The 22,112-nt window shown below is 41.6% G+C and overlaps 1 protein-coding gene across 1 annotated transcript; it reads right to left on the bottom strand.

Annotated features, from left to right (window-relative positions):
• Nucleotides 1-2,477: 2,477 nt before the first annotated feature.
• si:ch211-117c9.2 (solute carrier family 26 member 6) lies at nt 2,478-11,155 on the bottom strand. Its single transcript, XM_057363140.1, has 19 exons — nt 11,016-11,155; nt 10,415-10,554; nt 10,088-10,198; nt 9,829-10,001; nt 8,876-9,040; nt 8,522-8,674; nt 8,359-8,441; nt 7,626-7,773; nt 7,363-7,476; nt 7,199-7,276; nt 6,989-7,084; nt 6,802-6,908; nt 6,470-6,539; nt 5,405-5,497; nt 5,183-5,272; nt 3,205-3,450; nt 2,946-3,000; nt 2,678-2,820; nt 2,478-2,581 (listed from the first exon to the last, which is right to left on the bottom strand). The coding sequence occupies exons 1-19, from the start codon at nt 11,153-11,155 to the stop codon at nt 2,555-2,557; spliced, it is 2,232 nt and encodes a 743-aa protein (XP_057219123.1). The 3' UTR covers nt 2,478-2,554.
• Nucleotides 11,156-22,112: the final 10,957 nt, after the last annotated feature.

Here is a 22,112-nt window from a genome sequence, read left to right as displayed (position 1 = left end):
AAGAAAAATCGATAATTTTGACCCACACAATGTATTTTTGTCTTTTACTAAAAAGACAATGTGATCCAGTTTTGTGATCCAGGGTCACATATATCAATAGAAAGCTTATTTCTTCAGCTTTCAGATGATGTAAAAATCTCTAAAAATTGACCCTTAAGACTGGTTTTGTCGTCCAGGGTCACATATATAACATCATTGGGTCAAATTCAATATTGGGAAATATGGAAATAATCGAAAGTTTAAGCAATTGACAAAGTAAACTGAATACATATCTGTTGAAATGTAAGCTTTATTTATAGGCAGTGTTTATGTTTTTATGTATTCTTTATTTTAAAAGTTTGGAAATTCATTCGGTTGTTTGAGAAACACACATTTTATCTTTTAAGTTGAATGCAACATTGCACTCAAATTGTTAAGTCATGTGCTTTGTACTTTATATTTTCCCACAAGCTATTTTCTGCAAATGACTGAGGGTTTTCCATCATTGTGCAAAAGTGATGTCGGTTGTGATGGAAACACAGGGTCCTCACAGGCACAACGTAACAAAGCGTAGAATGTCCACCTGATCTCACGGGAATTCCTAACGTCAGTTATGTTGCTCTCTATGGGCGGGAATCAGAAAGCACCCGGACCTCTTCAACTATCTTAATTTGTATTCAGATAATGAACGAATGACTTAGGGTTGTCAAACGACTTCAGGGTGAGTAATTCATGGCAGAAATTTCGTTTTTCGGCGGAGTTCCCCTTTAAATGATATACATGAGTAATGTATATACAGTATGAGTAGGCTGCTGCATACATAACGTGACAGGCTATAATATAGGATGGCATGAGGATAAGTAATTTATAAAATAATTTTCGTTTTTGGGTGTAGTATTCTTTTATTTACTATATTTTTTAATAAATCTGTCAGACATACAAAAAGTATTGTATCCATTTCAGAAAGGACCAAGGTTGTCTGTTAAAAGGGTGAAGTATTCTTTTAACTGTTGTTAAAAGTTTCCTGCATTAAGAGGTCGTGACCAGCAGATGTCAGTCTATCCTCTGGCCCCACCCTCTCTCTCTCACTCTAATGGGCGGGAGTCAAAAAACTCCTGAATCTTAATTTGCGTTCCAAAGATGAACGGATGTCCTAGGATTGTTCCTACATCAAACAACTTTTGATGGAAATTTTAGGGCTAGGGTTTTCCTTTTCCTTTAAGTAATCTAAATGCCTCCAGCTAGTTAATGAATGTTACATTTGTGAAAGAACATTTGTGAGATGATACATTTTTATACTTTTTTTTTTTTTGAGCAATGAGATTTGAATTCAGCTAAACATGCTTAAAAATGAATAAAAATGTGACTCAGAATGTATATTTTTATGTGTTTCAGGGTGACTTTATCATTAAAGCTGAGAGATCGCGACCCTGCAGAGAACAAGCGGTTTTAGAGAATGGGTGGATCTACTTCTGCCTTTCATATAAATTCCTTAGCCTAAATCCATGCTGTGATAAGTAACGGTGCACCCAAATCTCCAAACATATTACACCAAGAAACAAAACACCACATTTATGAGAGCCGTGTTTCAAAACCACTGGATATGGTGGGAAATAATTTTGGTCAGGTTATATACAAGCGCACAAGAAACACTGAAATGTGTGGGTTGTGAGTGCTGGAATTTCATGTGGTCTGGACTGGGAAACTTGTTTTGTGCAGGCTTTAACAAAAAAGTGAGAGATTAAAACAGGACCAGCCAAGACATTAACTTTCTGATGTGTTGTGCCACAATATAATGTTTTGAAAAAAAAAAGAAAAAAATCATTTTCAATAGTGGACAGCATAACCAGCCACTAGACTGGGAAAAACCCACAACCAGCATAAACCAGTGGATATTGATTCAAGCCAACACTCTTAAGAAACAGGTTTTTTGACAGGCTGTATGAATCCATGAAGAAAATCTTCGTAGTGGAAAAAGGTTCTACGGGCTATAAAAGGTAAAAAAAAAGAAATGGTTCTTTTAGGAACCTTCGACTTAAAGAGTCTTTGGGCATTAAAGGCATTTAGTCCATATTTTTAGCAGATGACAAAAAATGTTTAAATAAAGCTGATGCGATCAACAGATGGCAGTGATGCAGTTTGAAAAACATGGTAATGCTTTAATAAACTGTAGTTCTGCATGCAGGTTCAAGTTTCAAGTTTATTTGTCATAGCCTTGTACAGATGTCAGTGACATTGAAATGCTTTTGTGAGGGCATAGGCAGTCTACAGAAATACAAGAATAAAAAATATATATATATAAAGAAATATACAGTATAATGAGTAAAAACTAGTTGAAATAAAAATATTAGATTTTTTATCATCTGTTTGAAACGATTTTTAAGGCTCACAACATTGTTTTGCGAAAATCATTCACAGATAGGTTAGCCTAAATGCAAAGACTTTTAAAACGAAAAGACATGAATAATAATGCTATATCATGTAGTTTTATTTGTATTCTTGCAACTTACACACAGTTTTACCAGTATTGCATCCATCTGCATTATGGGGTTTTGCAGGTCCTGACATCTGCTGTTCACAACCGGGTGATGCAGGGCATGTCCTGTATCCAGAGCAACAGCTCAAGTTAATGTGATAAGAAAGTAAAGAAATGACAGAGAAACTGTTGGGATCTTTTGTGGGATGATGACAGCCTCACCTGTGAAAACTCAGAGCTGGCCAGATCTCTCTTAGACTTTGACAGACAGTAAAGCACAGCATCGTGGATGGATGGGAAAAGTTGACTTTTGGTGACCGAGCCTGAGAAAAATCCCCCTCGCTCCAACTGCTCTGCTACACACACTGAACACGCGCACACACACACACCGACAATTACAAGCATGCTTACTGTATTTGTTTGAAGATTCTGATAACTCTCTCTGTGGTTGTGGTTCATTTTTGAGTTGCGTGTCTTTAAATTTACCCACCTTGACATCCAGCAAGGTAAACAGTGACATCTACTTCTGCAAAATCCCGAAATATCTAGAAATGGTCCGACACAACAGAATTTTAGTTTAGTGATTATTTCTATTTCACCTCTAAGCATCAGTGATGATCTCAACTGAAATACATGTTTAGGTCATAATATAAAGTATTTTTGAATGTATATTTTTGAGAGGGAAGGGCAGCTGAGCTTGCTGTATTTGAATGTTTATGCTAGATGTAATTTCCCTTTTAGTCTCTTACATTTGTCAGTGTGTTCAGGGTGACAGTGTCGATAAAACTGACAGCAGTGAAGTCCAGGATGATGGAGTGTTTTTCTGCATTTTCAGAGTCCTGCTCAGACTGAAAGCCCCAGTTTATGTTACTGTGGGTTACTGTTGCTATCCCGTTGTCATTGATAATGCGTTCACAGTCAGTTCCGTGGCGACGGTCGCTTACATTCTTCAAAGAGACCATCATTTTGTTTGCTAACTCTCTCAGGATGCCACTCTAGAAAAACAAATATTATATTTAGTGAGTGACAGACCATTAACTAACAGCATTAACTGCAAAAGCACTCAATTTTGTCTTTTAGTCTTTAGTTTCCTATATGTGAAAACTCTGTCAACGTCAAAAGTCTAAAGAATTTTTTTTTAAATCTGTTTTTTTATTTCAACATAAGTTTTTAAAGGGGTCATATGGCGTGAAGATGTGTTTTTCTGTGTCTTTGGTGTGTTGTTATAAGTTGTCCATGCATGTTTTAAAATGGCAAAAATGAAAGTGTCGGAACAAAAGATGCATTCTATCTAAAAGCGAATGCTCACACAGACGTGTCTGAAACGCCTCGTGTAACCACACCACGGCGAATGTACGTCACTTCGTAACATGATTTGACTTAAGAACGCCCAAATCTATACGCAAGTAAGTTGGGCGTTCTTGTAAATCTCATTGTATCGTCGTCACCGCCGCAGCCATGTCGTGGAGACGCTGTGTGTTTCGTTGCGAAAAGAAAGACTCTTTGTTTGCCCTGCCAAAAGATGAGACAACTAAAAACGAATGGTTACATTTTATTTACAAAACTGGTCCAGAACAGTACAATCCGAATATTCAAGTGTGTGCAGCACATTTCACAGATGATTGCTTCATGAACCTGGGAGAGATCAAGGCCGGCTGTGCACGAAATCTTTGGTTAAAAGGTGGGGCCATTCCAAGCATTAAAACTTCTTAAGGACAGTCTGGCGCTTCAGAGTCGCAGCCTGTAAGTATATTTTCATTGTAAAAGACTTTGTTACGGACTAACGCGTGTTGAGTTTGTCTGTTTTTGTGATCTGCAAATGCAGACACGCACGCAACGTGAAAAAGACAACATAAGTCCTAATAATCAGTAATTATGTTCCAACTAGAGGCAACAAATGTTGTGTTTATAATGGGGTTTATTGTCTTTGTTGAGTCGCGACGAGACGTGGCTTAACACTGGTTGATCACTAACGGCAAAACGTCGTATATAAAAGGTAAAACAGTTAGCTATAGTTTTTAACTATTTAACATCATATATTTTTTAAAAACCTCACCAATCCTTTACATCCTGCTCAAGTCGCGCTGGCAAAGTTGATGTATCGGCTTGATCATCTTCATTTTCCGTATCAGATTCGGGCTCGAATTGATATAAGGAAAGTACCAATGACATTTTATCACCTGTCAGCACAATTGCTTTGGAACCTGATGTTCCAAATATGGTAAGAGGCGTTACATTTCTGTCACACGCTTGCAGTATTCGACCAATCACTAGGCACCGGTTAACTGGCCAATCATAGCACACCTCGCTTTTCAGAGAGAGGCGGGGCAAAGAGGAGATACAAACATGCAGAGTATATGGAAAATACAGTGTTTTTTAACCTTAAATCGTGTATACACATTGCATTACATCTAAAACAAACCATAATATTCGTTTTAGCCCTGTCATTTGACCCCTTTAAATTTAAACAAAAATACAAACAAAAGAAAGAAATATTTTTTTTAACGTAAATTCAACTAAAGCTACAACTAAACTAAAATACACTTTTTATAACCCGATAACTAAACTATAATAAAATGAACAACACACTTTTTAGTATAGGCTATTTTAAAAAGTTTTAGGGATAGTTCATGGGGGCCAATGCTGTTTGGTTTCCAACATTTTTCTAAATTTGTGTCCTGCTGGAAAAGAAAATAGAACAATCTCAGAACAGTTTCTCCTTCTCACTTGTTTATCTTCTTTCTTCGTTTGCCTCTTTTTCTCCTCCTCCTCTTTCATCCTTTTCAGCTTGCGCAGCTTTGGAACATTGATTTCACTCTAGACAAAAAGAAAGACAGAAAGAACGAGTGAAGGTTGTGTGTTATTTTATTTTCTCTGCTGAATTCCCTGTGGATTTTTTAAGTCCATTGTCACGTGTTAAATTCTTCTTGTGTGTTTGTGTATATGTACCTTCTCCAGTAGGGCTTCTTGATAGAGTTCAGCATTAGCATAGTAGATCGTAGCAGAGGAACGGAAAATGGTGATACCTGAGATTTCTTTGGCCTGTTCATAAACACAGACATGATTATTTAAAGGGATAGTTCACATAAAAATGCAAATTCTGTCACCATTTACTCACCCTCAGATTGTTCCAAACCTTTATAAATGCCTTTGTTCTGCTAAACACAAAGGAAGATATTTGGAAGAATGTCAGTAACCAAACAGATCTCATCATTTACTGCCATAGTAGGGAAAATAAATACTATCGGGGTCAATGGGCGATGAGATCTGCTCGGTTACTGACATTCTTCCAAATATGTTCCTTTGTGTTCAGCAGAACAAAGAAATTAATACAGGATTGGAACAATCTGAGGGTGAGTAAATGATGACAAAAAAAAAATGTTTTAGGTGAACCATCCTTTTAAGTTCAGTTTATACACTAAAGAATTGTCGAAAAAAAGTAAAATTGTACATAATGCATTAAAAGCCATGCAAATAAAATATTTTTGTAGTAACCGTAAATAGATGAGACTTTAACCTTCTGAACACAACAGTCAACAAACAGTAAAAAATTAGATAAAAGTTTGGAGAAATACTGTTAGTATTGTGTTTTTTAGTGTGTGTAGATTTACATTTTGTAATATTTTATAATTTACAAATGAAAGTCTTACCTCCTGTATGCGCCAGAATGGCTATGTCTTTTATTTTGTAAACGTCACTTCCTGTCTCTGGTGTAGGTGTATTTAATTGCCATTTTGGGTGTTGGATAGTAAAGAAGTGAGTAGAGTGGACGCTCACTTTCTGTTGACCGTGACATAGTCACAGTAACATCGTAACGTGACATTACATTTAAGTCATAATTTAGCGTGTAAGTGAAGTTATTATATATATATTTTTCTGTTTTTATTGTTTTCATCATCATCTTGTACAACTACTCAACCAGCAATAAATCTCTTCATGTTTTTTGACTATGGAACACATCAGCATTTAAATCAATCTACTTAGCCTCTAAGCGGCTAAATGCGGTCGCTATACCTCCTTATATGAGTCTGTCTCTAAGTAGAGCTCTGTGCCTGGCACCCTACCAAGTAAAGAATACCGTGGACTAGACAGAAAGAAAGAAAAATAGTTAGACTCATGACATAACAAGTTTTTATCTTCTCTTTTATCTTCATAAGCACATAAATAAGCCTACACGCACGCACGCACACACACACGCACGCACACACGCACGCACGCACGCACGCACACACACGCGCACACACACACACACACGCACACACGCACACACGCGCACACGCGCACACGCACACACGCACACACGCACGCACGCACGCACACACACACACACACACACACACACTCACCACTGGGTCCTGAAGATCACAGTGAGAAGACTGAAGCTAATAGACGCCACAAGACCCAGATCCAGATTCAAAAGTATAGTGCAGAAAAACGTCACAAGCCACACCAGCTATCAGAAGACACAGAGAAAGAGTCATGACACAGTTTCATACACAACACAGACATCTCCATTACATGACCAGATCTCACCAGATCCACTCTGTTTCTTCTCCACAGGGCAGGAATATCACGACACTGCATGAACATTCCTTTCAGATTCACAAACACTATGGTGGACAGCACAGCCTGATGACCAGCACACAAAAACCAACATACTAATCAACTGAGGGTGGACGATTAAGATTAACTCGGCATTTAAATAAAACATGAATGGATTTGTAAATGATAAAGATGACCTACTTTGGGTAGCTCCTCAAAAAGTGGGCCAAGCTTCAAAACAGTAATGAGTACAATAATAGCAGATATCACACTAGCGATCTGTAAAGGCACAATTGTGTATTCATAAACAAGTGTTTACATAAATTTACGTGTGTTCAATGTTTTTGATTGTTCCAGTTTATTACCTGTGTTTTCCCCCCAGTGCTCTCCTGGACAAGACTGCGAGACATGGAGGAGGTGACAGAGTAACACTGAAAGAATCCACCAATGGTGTTACTGAGCCCCAATGCTACCAATTCCTGCAGAGAAAAATTAAAATGTATTTAGAAATTGTAAAAGCAAACTTTAACTTACATATTTAACAAGTTTCCAAAAATGTTTGAGATGGTGGTGTGCCAGTGTCTTTTTTCTATATATTCTGAGGTTAGTACAGCATATGTGTGTGTACCTGATTGCTGTCTACTTTATATCCGTGTTTGAGAGCAAAAGTCTTTCCCAGAGAAATGTTAATGGCATATCCCACCACAGCTACAGCAAACGCGTCCCCAACAATCGAGGAAAATAAAGACATCTCTGGGACGGTGGGCGGCGACAGTCTGGAAGGAGGTCAGAGGTTATAGATCCAAACCACCATAAATGTATATTCTCATGCCAATGAAATAAAAGACGCTCACTGGACCATTTAGCGTTGGCTTTTAAAGGGATAGTTCACCCCAAAATTAAAATTCTTTCATCGTTTTTTCGTCCTCGTGTCATTTTAAATCTGTATGACTTTCTTCTGCAGAACATAAAAGAAGATATTTTGAAGAATGTCGGTAACCGAAAAACATTGGCCCTTATTGACTTCCACTGAATGGGCAACCACCTTCTTTTGTGTTCCACAGAAGAAAGAATCATATGCAGGTTTTGATAGACATGATGGTGAATAAATGATGACAGAATTGTAACATTTAGGTGAACTAGTTTTCATCGAATTAGAGCAAAAGTCATTTTGCCTTACTGGCTCTTGTGTGACTGTGACCAAGTCAAAGAATTGCAATGCTTGAGATGCAATTAATGCTGAAAATGCTTTGACGTATGTAAGGAGATTAGTGCTTTACTGTTTGTTAAATTGAGAGCTTTAGAAATCACAATAAATCCAAATTATCGATTATAATGTATTATGAAACACACACACTTACCCATTTGGAATCTCTCCTACCACATCAACACCATTAACATCTCTGAGATCAATATAATGTGAAACAAGAGTCACTGAAATAATCTGTAAATATACACACAGACATTAACAGCATCTCTCTCACTCTCTCTTATCCTGTTTAATAATGGTACAGTAACACTTACCACCATAAGCTCTATTGGTATAGGGAGAGGTAGTCTGTGACTGTAGCAGGAGTTGATCTCTTTGACAATGATCAGAACTGTGAGAGACACCAGACTGACCACCAGAGTAGGAACATGAGTCTGGGGCAATAAACTGCCCAGGTCCAAAAGAGTCTACAAAATAATGAAAACATGAATAAATATATTTATATAAATATATAAACATAATTTTTATAGAACTAAATGAATTCTGAATTTAAAACGAAAGCTCAGTTATGACATAGAAATGTCTCAGTTTATGCTCTTAGTATTTAACCCAATAGATATAAAAAACAATAAGATCAAGCACATAAATTGCATGCAGTGAGTACACACATAAAGCAGCTGCAGGGGTCCAGTGAATCGTCGAGGAGACAGTCCAAACATGTATTTAAGCTGAGAGATGATCACATGTGTGGCTGCACCTGTCGTGTAGCCCCGAACTAGTGGCTCCGAGAGATAGGTCACCACAAACCCGAACCGAATGAGACCCAACAAAATCTGTTAAATAAGATTTTGATTAAGAGGTTTTTATCGTCCATTTTTATTGTCCATCCATCCATTATCTATCCATCTATTATCCATCTCAATCCATCCGTTCATCCTTTCATCCATTTATTATCCATCCATCTATTATCCATCTCAATCCATCCATTCATCCACCCTTTCATCCATCCGTTCATTATCCATCCATCCATCCGTTCATTATCCATCCATCCATCCGTTCATTATCCATCCGTTCATTATCCATCCATCCATCCATCCATCCATCCATCCATCCATCCGTTCATTATCCATCCGTTCATTATCCATCCATCCATCCATCCATCTATTATCCATGTCTATCCATCCGTTCATTATCCATCGATTCCATCCATCCATCTATTATCCATCTCTATCCATCCGTTCATCCATCAATCCATCCTTCCTTCAATCCATCCATCCATCTATTATCCATCCGTTCATTATCCATGCATCCATGTATTATCCATCCATTCATTATCCATCCATCCATCCATCCATCCATCCATCCATCCATCCATCCATCCATCCATCCATCCATCCATCCATCCATCCATCCATCCATCCATCCATTATCCATCTCTATCCATCTGTTCATCCATCCATTCATCCATCCATCCATCTATTATCCATCTCTATCTATCCGTTCATCCATTATCCATCCATCCATCCTTTCCTTCATTTGTTCATTCATTCGTTCATCTATCCATCAACCGACCATCCATCCATCCACCCACCCCTATCCACCCCATCTCCATCCATCTCACCTGAAAGATGCCACACAGTAATGTCGTAGCTGCGGCCACTTTTACCCGTAGCTCATCTCTTGATTCTGTATCCACAATGACTGATCCGTTTGTCCCATTGATAATGAAGTAATCATCAGGTGCCAGTCGCTCTGAGACGCTTCCGATCATGATGCTGATTACAGCAAAGGTTCCTTTAAAAATACAGCACAGTGTGATACTATTATGCAGTATATACATTTTTTTACATTGGATACATATTTATCCCTCTGTCTCTTACCTATTGAGATGTGTCTAGAGGTGCCAAAGATGAAGTAAACCAGTACGGGATAGAAGGAGGTGTACAGACCGAAGACAGGTGGAACAGAGGCCAGAAGAGCATACGCCATGCCTGAATATAAACCACACACACAAGCTTCTAATACATCACATAATTTATATTAAAAAGTTAAGATACAAAGGTAATTGTATCAATAATATTTTTAGCATTTTATCCCCTTATTAACGCTTTTTATGAGGACAACCCAGGGTTTTGTGAGTTTCTGTGATTCTTCCCGTGTTATTCGGTCTTATGTGTAGTTTCTTTTTGTGCTTGTTGTAAACTGACCCTGAGGCAGGTGCATGATTCCCACACTGACACCCGAAACCAGGTCACCGAGAGCATTTTCCTGAATGGAATAACAGGGAATCCAGGAGAGAACGGGAATCCAAGTCAGAATCCAAATCCAAACGCGTCCCACTGAGCACCTGGAGCAGAAAGAATGAAGAGTTTATAGGATATCATAATGAAGAAAGAGAACAAACACAATACATAAATCATCCTTTAACGCACACTGTATTTCCACCAATTATATGTTGTTATGAAATGCAATGACGATGATGATCGTCCGTGCGTTGGTTTTATAAACAACAGTATTTTTAATCCAGACATTTGTGTTTCTCTCTCTGCTGTTAGGCAAGCTCACATGTCACATTTCATCAGTCTTGCTTTTAAACTAAAGAGGTTTTACCAATGACTGGGATATTTAAGATAAGAAAACATTTTATAGATTTTTTATACCTAAGAGTAACACTCCAACTTATTATACGAAGAAGTGACATGAAATTGAAAAAATCATCTGGCAATCAAAAAAGAACAATGCAAACATTTATCACACAAGTTCATTTAAACAGATTTGACATTTATGTAAAAACCAACCACATCTTACCTTACCGAGTCACGGATCTTCTCCTTTAAAGAGGGCCCTTGTATTTCACTCTGCCATCCAGCTACTTCATCCAGGTTAGTTTTATCCAGAATTATCCTCTCCACGCTGAATTTTGCTGCAGAAGGCTCAGAGACACCCATACCTACCTTATTCATGTGCATGATATGATCCTTTCAACATAGATTGGGGGGTCCCAATCCTCAAACCCCACAGGGGGTAACGTATGGACTGAGTTCTCAGATTTTCACCGGGAATAATGACTCTATCTTTGGCTTTCTGAGATTAGCTGTCAGACATGTGGACTCATCTAAAGCATTCTGAAGAGCAGTTTAGTTTGAATCAAAACCTGATGAATTATTTCCAGAAAAATGTCATGGATGTCTTATCTGTGGTCACAGGTCCATCCCCCAACACACCTCCCTCTGTACCCACAGCAGACCCATAAACATGTGCGTGCCAAATGGATCATGCATCTGCAAATGAACTCATGACACTTGACTAACTCATACAAACACAGACGTAGAGCATTTCGCTTTAACTATGCTGACATCAACTTTTTGGCACAAACACAATTTGTTATCTTGATTTTTTTCGTTGTGCTAGACAAATGATATGAATGACACCTTAAATTATCGAAAGATATGAATGTCATGGCTAAAGTCCTTGCTTTGTCTTAAATTTAAATTATACAGTAGTTAACATTGGGCAGACTATTCTTTTGTGTTACTTAATTTTGTTTCTTAATCAAAAACAACTTGCACTGACATATCTTAAAATACATCATTGTGATTATTTTGTCTCAAGATGCACACTGTAAAGATACTGTAAAGTATGTTTTTAAAAATGTTTTTAAATATCCTAATTTTTAAGATAATCCCTGTCCGGGAAACCGCCCCTTAGTATCCTGTTTGTTAAAATATTAAGTAAATATTACTTAAAAGTAAACAAAATAAGATTACGTTGAAAAAAAAACATACTTACTTCACATTGAAATATAGTATTTTTTACAACATACTGTAGATGGTCAAGACAAGAGACAAGAGACTGGTGGTCTCTGAATAGCACAGTTACTGCTCAATAAGTGAAATAACTCACTTCCAGGGGTGGACTGGCCATCTGGCGTACCGGACGTTTTCCCGGTGGGCCGCTAACGTATGGGGCCAGAACGGACGCATTGGTCGCTCAGACGGACGTATTATAAATGCGAATGCACGCAATGTGAATGCAAAAGACGTATGCATGCCACCCTCCCCGGTCGAACGGCACCCCCATTTATTTATTAACATGGCAAAATAGAAGAACTTTTTACATTTACATTTATTCATTTGGCAGACGCTTTTATCCAAAGCGACTTACAAGTAGGAGAGCATATAAACATTTTGTCAACAAGCTAAACAGTACCGCTCGTTTACAAGGCCATATAGGAGGATTAAAGCTGGAGTAAGCAAGGGAGAAATTAACTAAAATGATTCTTTAATAAAAAGCGAGTTAGTGGTGGTTAAATGTGTGCTATCAAAAATATATATCTGTGAATGTGGTCTGGCTTAATGTTTTCTGGGCATTGAATACAATGAATATTGAATTGAATACAATATTGATATATTATAGAATTTTTAAAAAAAGGTTCAGCATTTTACACTATTCAATAATATGTATATAATATATAGCCAACGTACTGTATATCATATATATGTATATAATTATATTACATTATATAATACTTCTAATATTAATATAATATGTTGTGTAATGTTAAATATTGCATTGAATACAATAAGTGCAAACTGTTACAGTTAGAAAAAGAAAACATTCACAATTTGTGCAACTTAAGTACAAAAGCTGTACCTTTTGACTTGCTGCCAAACTAACAGGTAACATTTTTGATTTTTTTACATTGAGTCCCTAAAACAATAATTTACATAAGGGGTACATCAACACTTCCTATTATCTGTTAACCTCTAACATTCATCGTCCGATGGTTAAAATGTAATGAAAATGGACAAATAGATTACTTTAAATAACTTCATGAAATGTAAGTGTTCATTGTGCCGCTATCACTGGTAATATAATACTGTATAAAATGTAACAAGCTGTAAAAGAGGCAGACCAATAACATCATAATACTTTTATAACAGTCACGATGAAATATTCTTTCTTTATATGTAAGCAGTATATTTATTGCTCTTGTTCTGCAATGGTCATTACATTTATTATATAACTCACAGAACATTGACTTTCAGTCCATTGTGTTCTTATGTAATGTCATTGGATTCATTGCATTGTATGTTATTAAATTATTATTGTATTATATTATTACAATATTTCAGGGAGTTATTCCATTATACAGGTTGGTTTTATACACAGTTTATGTAATGCACAGTGGTTTGTGTCTCAGTAAAGATCCACCGAGGAATTTTTAGGAGCCGTTTATATTTTGCATATACTTGTTGTTACGCCAGAAGGACAGGAGTCAAATGCAGGGTCACAAAAATATGCTTCTATTAACAGAACTGCAGAATCTCACAAATAGTAATCAAACAGACTAGTAATCAAATAGGGAACAGGGCTCGAGCGCTCGGCCGGGGAGTAACAAGGGAAAGTTTCGAGAGTCTGGGTGGGGTCCGTAGGACCGATCTCACGGGGAGAGTCATGAGAGGTTCCGTAGCACACCCCCTGAGGGGGGGAGCTGGTAATTCCGCTGGAACAACCCCGAAGGGAGAATCTGGTAAATCCGCTTGAACAACCCCGGAGGGGTTGACACAAAATGGGACTTCAGTGAGTCAAAGGCTACCTGAGCGTCTCGATTCCACCTGAAGGGTTCCTTGGTGGAGGTCAATGCGGTAAGGGGCATGGCCGTTTGGCCGAAATTCCTGATGAATCGCTGATAAAAGTTGGCGAAACCCAAGAAGCACTGCAGGGCCTTATGAGAGTCAGGGGTGGGCCACTCGGCGACAGCCTTAATCTTAGCAGGGTCTGCCTTGATTCCCCTAGAGGAAATTATATGGCCAAGGAACGTAACCGACTCGGCATGGAATTCGCACTTCTCCGCCTTGACAAATACGTAGCTGATTCTCGAGCAGACGTGTGCGCCTGGAGAGAGGGGGGAAAAATTTGTATGTCATCCAAGTACACAAAGACAAATATATTAATCATGTCACCCAGAACGCTATTGACAAGATTGATTAGACCAAAAGGAAGAACCAGGTATTCGAAGTGTCCCGTGGGGGTGTTAAATGCTGTCTTCCACTCGTCTCCTTCCCTGATGCGGACAAGGTGATAGGCATTACGGAGGTCTAGCTTATTGAAGACCCGGGCTCCCTGCAAGAGTTCAAAGGCTGAAGACATAAGAGGTAGGGGATACCTGTTCTTAATAGTGATGTCATTCAGCCCTCAATAGTCAATACAGGGTCGCAGGGAGCCGTCCTTCTTCTGAACGAAGAAGAACCCCGCACCAGCCGGGGAGGAAGAACGACGAATGAGTCCGGCTAGGAGTGATTCTTGAATGTACTGCTCCATTGCCTCTCTTTCAGGACCAGACAGGGAATACAGGCGACCCTTGGGCGGAGAAGTGCCCGGGAGGAGGTTAATGGCACAGTCGAAGGAGCGGTGCGGAGGAAGCGAGGTGGCCCGGGACCTGCTGAATACCATGCTGAGATCGCGGTACTCCACCGGAACGCCAGTGAGGTCAGAGGGTTGCACCTGCGGAGCACAAAACACAGAAACAGGAGAAGAGGCATGACCCAAACAAGACACATGACAAGACTGGCTCCAGGAAAGAAAATAACTGTTCCTCCAGTCCACGTGAGGATTGTGCTGTACGAACCATGGATGTCCTAGAATGATACAGCTTTTAGGGGAATCAATGATGTACAGCACAATGTCTTCACAGTGGTTACCAGACAGGAGCAGACTTACACTGGGAGTGACGTGAGTGATGGTTGTGAGGAGATTGCCCGCCAGCGACCAGGCCTCAATAGGTTCAACAAGAGGAACCGCCGGGATCTTCCATTCCTGGGCCGTGGTGGTGTCAATAAAGTTGCCCTCGGCCCCTGAGTTGAGTAAGGCGTGGCCGGTATGGGTGATACCCTGGAAGAGCAGCTTGAAGGGTAACTGAGCTTGTCCAAGAGGAGAGATTGAGCAAAGCGTGGCGCCCACCAGGACTCTCCGTCTTACCGGTGGGCACGATCTTTTAAAGCACACTGGAGAGCGAAGTGACCCGCCTTCCCGCAGTACAGGCAGAGACCCTGAGCCATACGGAGTTGCTTCTGCTGAGGGGTGAGGCGGAGTCGACCCAGTTACATGGGCTTGGAACCGGAATCAGCAGCCAAGGGAGTCTCATTGGAAGACAAGGGCTGAGGTCGCCAGGCAAGATTGGGGGAGCGGCGTTGTTGACGTCGCACGAGTCGGCTCTCCACCCGAAGAGCGAGACTGATGAGTGCCTCAAGTTCGTTAGGCAGATCTAGAGCAGCCAGCTCATCAGCAATGGTGTAGTTAAGGCCCTCCAGGAAGCGTGCGCGCACTGCACTAGCGTTCCAGTCGCATGCCGCCGCCAGTGTCTTGAGACGGATGGCGTAGTCCGTGATTGAGCCCTCCCTCTGCGTAATACGGGACAAAAGAGCGGCGGCTTCATCCCCCTGAACCGAGCTTTCAAAAAGCCTTGCCATCTCCGTGCGAAACTCCTCAAAAGTGGAGCAGAAGGAAGCCCTGGCATTCCATACGGCTATTCCCCAATCACGAGCTCGACCGGAGAGGAGGGTCAACACATATGCCACCTTCGAGGTCTCCGAGGCGTAGCGGTGGGGCTGGAGAGTGAAGACCAAGGCACATTGGGATAAAAAGGCCTGGCAAGAATCTGGATCACCGTCATATACCGGGGGGTTATTTGCATGAGGTTCGGGCTCACGACGGTCGGTTGTGGCGGCAGCCAGTCTTAGCTCGTCGAGTCGGGTCGCAAGCTCCGTTATCTGAGCGTTGATTGCCCCCACCTCCTGGACGGTGGTGCTGAGCTGGGTAGCCTGCTGTCCCAGCAGGACCCCCTGTTGGACGACAGCGGTGCGGAGAGGATCTGGTCCTGCTGACTCCATTCTGGTTCAGTCCGTTCTGTTACGCCAGAAGGACGGGAGTCAAATGCAGGGACACAAAAATATGCTTTTATTAACAGAACTTCAGAATCTCACAAATAGTAATCAAACAGACCAGTAATCAAATAGGGAACAGGGCTCGAGCGCTCGGCCGGGGAAGTAACAAGGGAAAGTTTCGAGAGTCTGGGTGGGGTCCGTAGGACCGATCTCACGGGGAGAGTCACGAGAGGTTCCGTAGCACACCCCTGAGGGGGGGAGCTGGTAAATCCGCTGGAACAACCCCGGAGGGAGAATCTGTTAAATCTGCTTGAACAACCCCGGAGGGAGAATCTGTTAAATCCGCTTGAACAACGCCGGAGGGAGAGTCTGGTAAATCCGCTTGAACAACCCCGGAGGGAGAGGTAAGATTCCAAACGAACGACCTCACCGGAAGAGTTGGATCCACCAGGGAGAACTCCTTCGGCCGTCAAACAGCAAAGGAACCAAGGTCGCCGGTGCAATGATCTGCTCAAATCCAAGGTAAATTATGTGTGTTTTAATGAATACATTGTAATCGGCTAAAGCGCATGCGCAGGGTTTACATAGGGAAAACCAATGAGGGATGATTACCAAGGGCACGTTAGGGAAATGAAACACTAATGGGACAATGACGGGGAAACAAGGGGGCGAGCCAAGGCACGCAGCAGGAGAAGATGTGGCCACACATAACACAACAAGCACAAAATAAATGGTACTGTCACGACCCTGTCCACAGAACTAGAAAACGTTGTGTCGACAAAATGGGGTTTGACTTGAGAACCTATCATCTTCTGACTAACTTTGAAAAGGCCAATGAAATTGGCAATGCATTCATTACCTTTTGTGCTGAGGAGCCTGAGTGCATCTCTCGACTGCTGCAGCGGGCGGCAAGCGTTGTGGCATGAAGGACACAACGTCTCGTTCCCTCCATCAGGGAACAGAGATTACAGATGTAACCGAGACTTTCCCTTTCTGTCGGTCTCTCGACGTTGTGTCGACAGAATGGGGTCCTATTGAAAACGCCACGGCGCTGTGCCGTGTCACAATCTCTAGCGAAGCGACGCTGACTGCCCTGGGCATGACGTGAGCGCTAGCCCGAAATTGTAACTGTCCAGTGGAGAGATAGGGGGTCCCAGAGCTTTGGAAAAGGTGGGAAGCCCCTGCCACCGGCCGTCATGGGTGGAGGCCTTGTTTCTCTAATGGCGAGAAGCCGCCCGGCACCGTAAGGGCCACTGGGGAAGCACTATTTCCTCACTGAGGAAATGTGATACGGAGACCACTTCCTGCCGTAGGGAGGAGTTTAGTGGAGACACCAACATGGTCTCACCGACAGGGAGAACTCATGGGAGGAATGTGCGGACTGAAGGGAGTACCGCGAGGTGGAGGTCCACCTAGGGGAGGTCATGGGTTACCAAGGTGGGAACCAGACCATGAGGATACATCAGACTGAACCACCCTGCTGGGGGGGGTTAATTCATGTGGAGCACTAGGTCCAGTTAGAGCTATGCGCTAGATAACTAGATAACTGCTCCGCCCAGCCCGGCCCCCGTAAGTGCTTAGTGATGGATGGAATACCTATTCTTCGCCTGGTGGGGGAAGAAGGGAGAGGGAATAGCACACTGACCCACCTAGGAGGGGGAGAAGGCGCTTTCGCAGGCGTACGCCCTACCGTCCACCGGTCTCACCTGTTGGTCCATGCAAGACTCGGGCTGACACCGGTTCCACGCAGAGGCTGTAGAACCTCGCGAAGGTATTGGGCGTAGCCCAACCCGCAGCTCTGCAGATGTCTGCCAGAGAGGCACCCTGGGCCAGTGCCCACGAGGAGGCTACACCCCGGGTGGAGTGTGCCCTCACTGCCAGCGGGCACGGGCAATCTTGGGACCGGTACGCTGTGGTGACGGCGTCCACGATCCAGTGTGCCAATCTCTGTTTGGAGACAGCCCTCCCCTTTTGCTGACCTCCAAAACAGACAAAGAGCTGCTCAGAGCTCCTGAAGCTCTGCTTGTGGTCCAAGTAGAGGCACAGCGCGCATGCTGGACACAACACGGATGGGGTTGGGTCTTACTCCCCGGTGGGGAGCGCCTGCAAGTTCACCACCTGGTCCCAAAAGGGAGTGGTGGGAACTCTGGGCACGTAGCCGGGCCGGGGTCTCAGGATAACGTGAGAGTCTCCAGGCCCGAATTCTAGGCAATCCGTGGACACGCAGAATGCTTGAAGGTCCCCTACCCTCTTGATGGAGGCGAGCGCCAGCAGGAGAGCCGTCTTCATCGTAAGATGAGAAAGAGCGGCTTCTCTCAGGGGCTCGAAAGGGGGCCTCTGGAGGCCCCATCAAGGTCCCAAGAGGGTACGGAGCGTGGACGAGGCAGATTCAGCCTTCTCGTGCCCCTTAAGTTACTCTCAAGTCTCTCTTACAGGAAGGACAGCACGTTTCCGATCGAGCAACTCTGCGGTTCTTCTCCTCGAGAAGAGCACCAGCACGAGAAGAGGCACCACTTAAAGGCTTACAGCCGCCTAGTGGCAGGGGCCCTAGCCTGAGTGATGGTCTCAACCACCGCAGGGGGTAGGCCACTCAGGATCTCCTCGTCCCGTTCAGGAGCCAGACATGGAGGTTCCAGAGGTCACAACGTGCCCTTCCCCTGCGAAAGAAGGTGCTTCATCAGGGGAATCGGCCAGGGGGGAGTTGTCATCAGAAGCATTAGCTCCGAGAACCAAGTCCGGTTGGGCCAGTAGGGCGCAACTAGTAGCACTTGATGCTCCACTTCCCTGACCTTGTACAGGACCTGTGCAATGAGGCTCACTGGGGGGAAGGCATACTTCTGTTTGTCCCGCGGCCAGCTGTGCGCTAGGGCATCCATGCCGAGGGGAGCCTCAGACAGAGAGTACCATAGCGGGCAATGGGTGGTGTCCAGGGAGGCGAACAGGTCTACCTGTGCCTGCCCGAACGGCACCCAAACGAGCTAGACTGCGCGGGGGTGGAGTCGCCACTCTCCGCGAGGTGTCGACTGACGAGAGAGCACATCGGCTGTCTGGTTCAGGTCGCCCGGGATGTGTGTGGCTCGCAGGGACTTCCGATGAGTCCACCGATGAGTCATCTTGCGCCCCCGCTCTCGCAGATTCCAGGGGTATTCTTTCTCTTGTGTTTTTTGTAGCCATAGATGGGTGGACCCATTACGCTTATGGTAATGGCTCCTGCCGACATGGGTAGCTAGCCCATGTCTGCCCCGGTGGGGTCTAGTCCCTCTTTATATCAGTCTCTCCAGGCTGTCACCAGGTCTTTCCCTGGTTGTAAGCTGCCCTTTCACAGCAGTCACTGGTTTTAACCAGATTATTCAGATTCGCTTAATATGACTAGTTGTTATAATCCCACTATTTCAGCACAGTTGAATTGCCCAATAGAACATTTCCCACGCCTTATGCAGTAATTTAACAGTTTAATGTTTTTTGTCTTTCAGTCTTTATTCGTTTAAGTGTGTTAATTGATATATTCTTTTTTATTTCTTATAGTTTACAGTTATGTTTATATCTCATTTGAACTACTTAGACAAGGGCCCTTCACAAAGGTTTGCTTAGGGCCCCCAAATATCTAGGATCGGCACTGGTGTTGCCAAAATCTTTTCTCCCTCTATGCTATCTATTCAAGATTGAGGCTTGTGCTCTTCATGAGACAGACTTCAGACTGAGAGATGTCACAAGCAACAGTTTTATGTATCTCTGACCTAACAAACCTGAGATTGAGGGGAGTATTTGGAAAAATGTTAGCAACTGACATTGCTGGGAGATCGTTAACTACCACAGATGGAAAATGAGATATTTTAAAGAAGCAAATAGTTTTAGGGCACCTTTGACTAGCATTTTAATTTGTCCTACTATGGTAGCCAATGATGTCCCAGAAATGTCAGTTGCTAACATTTTTCCAAATAGCTTTCTTTGTGTTCAGCAGAACTATACAGGTTTGGAACAACAGTATAATATATATTTTATACTGTATAATTTAAAAGATTGTTTCATGTGTATATTCTGTTTACATTGTTTGTGTACTTTGTGTCATGTGTATGTTTAGTATATTATTGTATTTACACCGTCTGGAGTACAGACCAAAGAGTTTCTTCCAGTACAACACAATAAAAGTGATTTGATGAAGCTTTCAGATTTGGGGATTTCAACGCCCTCTGCTGGTGTGACAGTGTATTTTCCTTCACTACTTTTGGTTACACTTTATTTTACATTGCCCATGTTACAGTGTAATTACACATTTAAGTACTGAGTAATAATTAACTACATGTACTTACTATAGGGTCAGGGTTAGGATTAGGGTGTGGTTTAGGGGTAGTTACTTGTAATTATGCACTTATTTTGTTACACAGACACATTCTAGCTTCCAGATAAACTATTGATCCCTATTTCATTGCATGAAAACGTTATGGTTGTAATTTAATCGGTTGGTGTTGTGCTGGTGGGTTATGGTTTGGTGTTATGGTTAAGGGTTGCAAAGGGCTGATGACCCAGAAACGTGAGAATTACTAAGAACTCTATTCTATCTTCATTGTGACTTTCAGCATAGCTCCTTCTGGAAAGTAAGGCTGTGTAACACTCTAAATAAACGAATCTGCTTAATACCAAATAATTACATAATGTATTACAACCTCACAGTCTCAGCTCATAATATTACACGGGACAGTATGACTTCTGTACCAACCAATACAAATTTACTGGTTTGGCCTAAGTAATAAACTATATTTTATTTGGGATAGAGCCTTTTTTCATTTACATACTTTTCTTCATTAAATTTATATTCTTCATTATTACTACGTATATGATTTATTACTATATTAGATCTTTAGCTTCTTCATTCCCTGTTTTTAAAGTTATGCTTAATTCTCACCTCCTAGATCGATTTTCAATGACTAAATAAGTGTCTGTTGTCTATGATGTTATCATTATTATTTATTAATTATTGTCTTATAATTTAATTATTTTGAATTGTTGTTTATTATGCTAAGCAATATGGTCAACTTAAGTGCTATATAAATGGGAAAAATCTACAAACATTGCTTTTACACAATACAACCAGCAAAACCACTGAAAGCTCAAAGACACCACCTGAAAACCAGTTGTACATCTAAATATGGGTGTTTTTTCCTATATCAGGGCACTATTATCTGTACATGCATTTTGTATCCTGACCCCTCTAACCAATTTCAACTAGGGCTGCACGATTATGACAAAAAACATAATCACGATTATTTTGGCCAATAATGAGATCCCGATTATTTAACACGATTACTCATTAACTTTTAAAACAACATAGAAAATAAATAACTTTGCTTTTAAACTGTGAATTCAATTGAAAAATAAATGTAAAGAAATAGCACAGCTGAACCACTGTAAAAGAAGGGGGTGCGCTGTGGATTTATACCACGAGAAAGAGATGATCCTTGCAAAATGGAATGTGGCACAATAATCGTTTTACCTCGATTATTTTGTTTTAGTAATTGTTGAAGCCAAAATTGATTAAATTTTCGATTAATTGCACAGCCCTAATTTCAACACAGTTCAACTAGTCTGTGTTTGTGCTTTAGCACTTATAGCTGTGCAAATAACCTGCAGGAAAAAAATAAAGGCATGAAACACCTGTTGCATCCAAGGATAGCAAATAACACTTTAAACAACTCATTTTTATTTTTTTACCCACCTTCAAAAGAGGATAACCACCTCTTTATGGGCACCTCTTCATTTTGTCAAGTGACCTTAACAACCTTTTTAACTTTATTAGGCCTATTACAATGATGAAATACAACCAGTGTCTCAATTCATCAATGTAAATCGCATGTTAATAACAACAACAACAACGACATCTGACTAAATGGGATTTTAAAAATGAATAAAATAAAAGAATCTAATCAACAGAATAACCATTGCTCTGAGTAGTAAAGGATTGTTGCCGAGTGTGGTCATCCAATCCTGACTTGCGATCATCTTGCGTTGAGACTCCCATCCC

The sequence above is a fragment of the Triplophysa rosa genome, linkage group LG21, assembly GCF_024868665.1.
Source record: "Triplophysa rosa linkage group LG21, Trosa_1v2, whole genome shotgun sequence".
NCBI classification, from domain to species: Eukaryota; Metazoa; Chordata; class Actinopteri; order Cypriniformes; family Nemacheilidae; genus Triplophysa; species Triplophysa rosa.
This window is presented reverse-complemented; position numbering and strand designations above follow the sequence as displayed.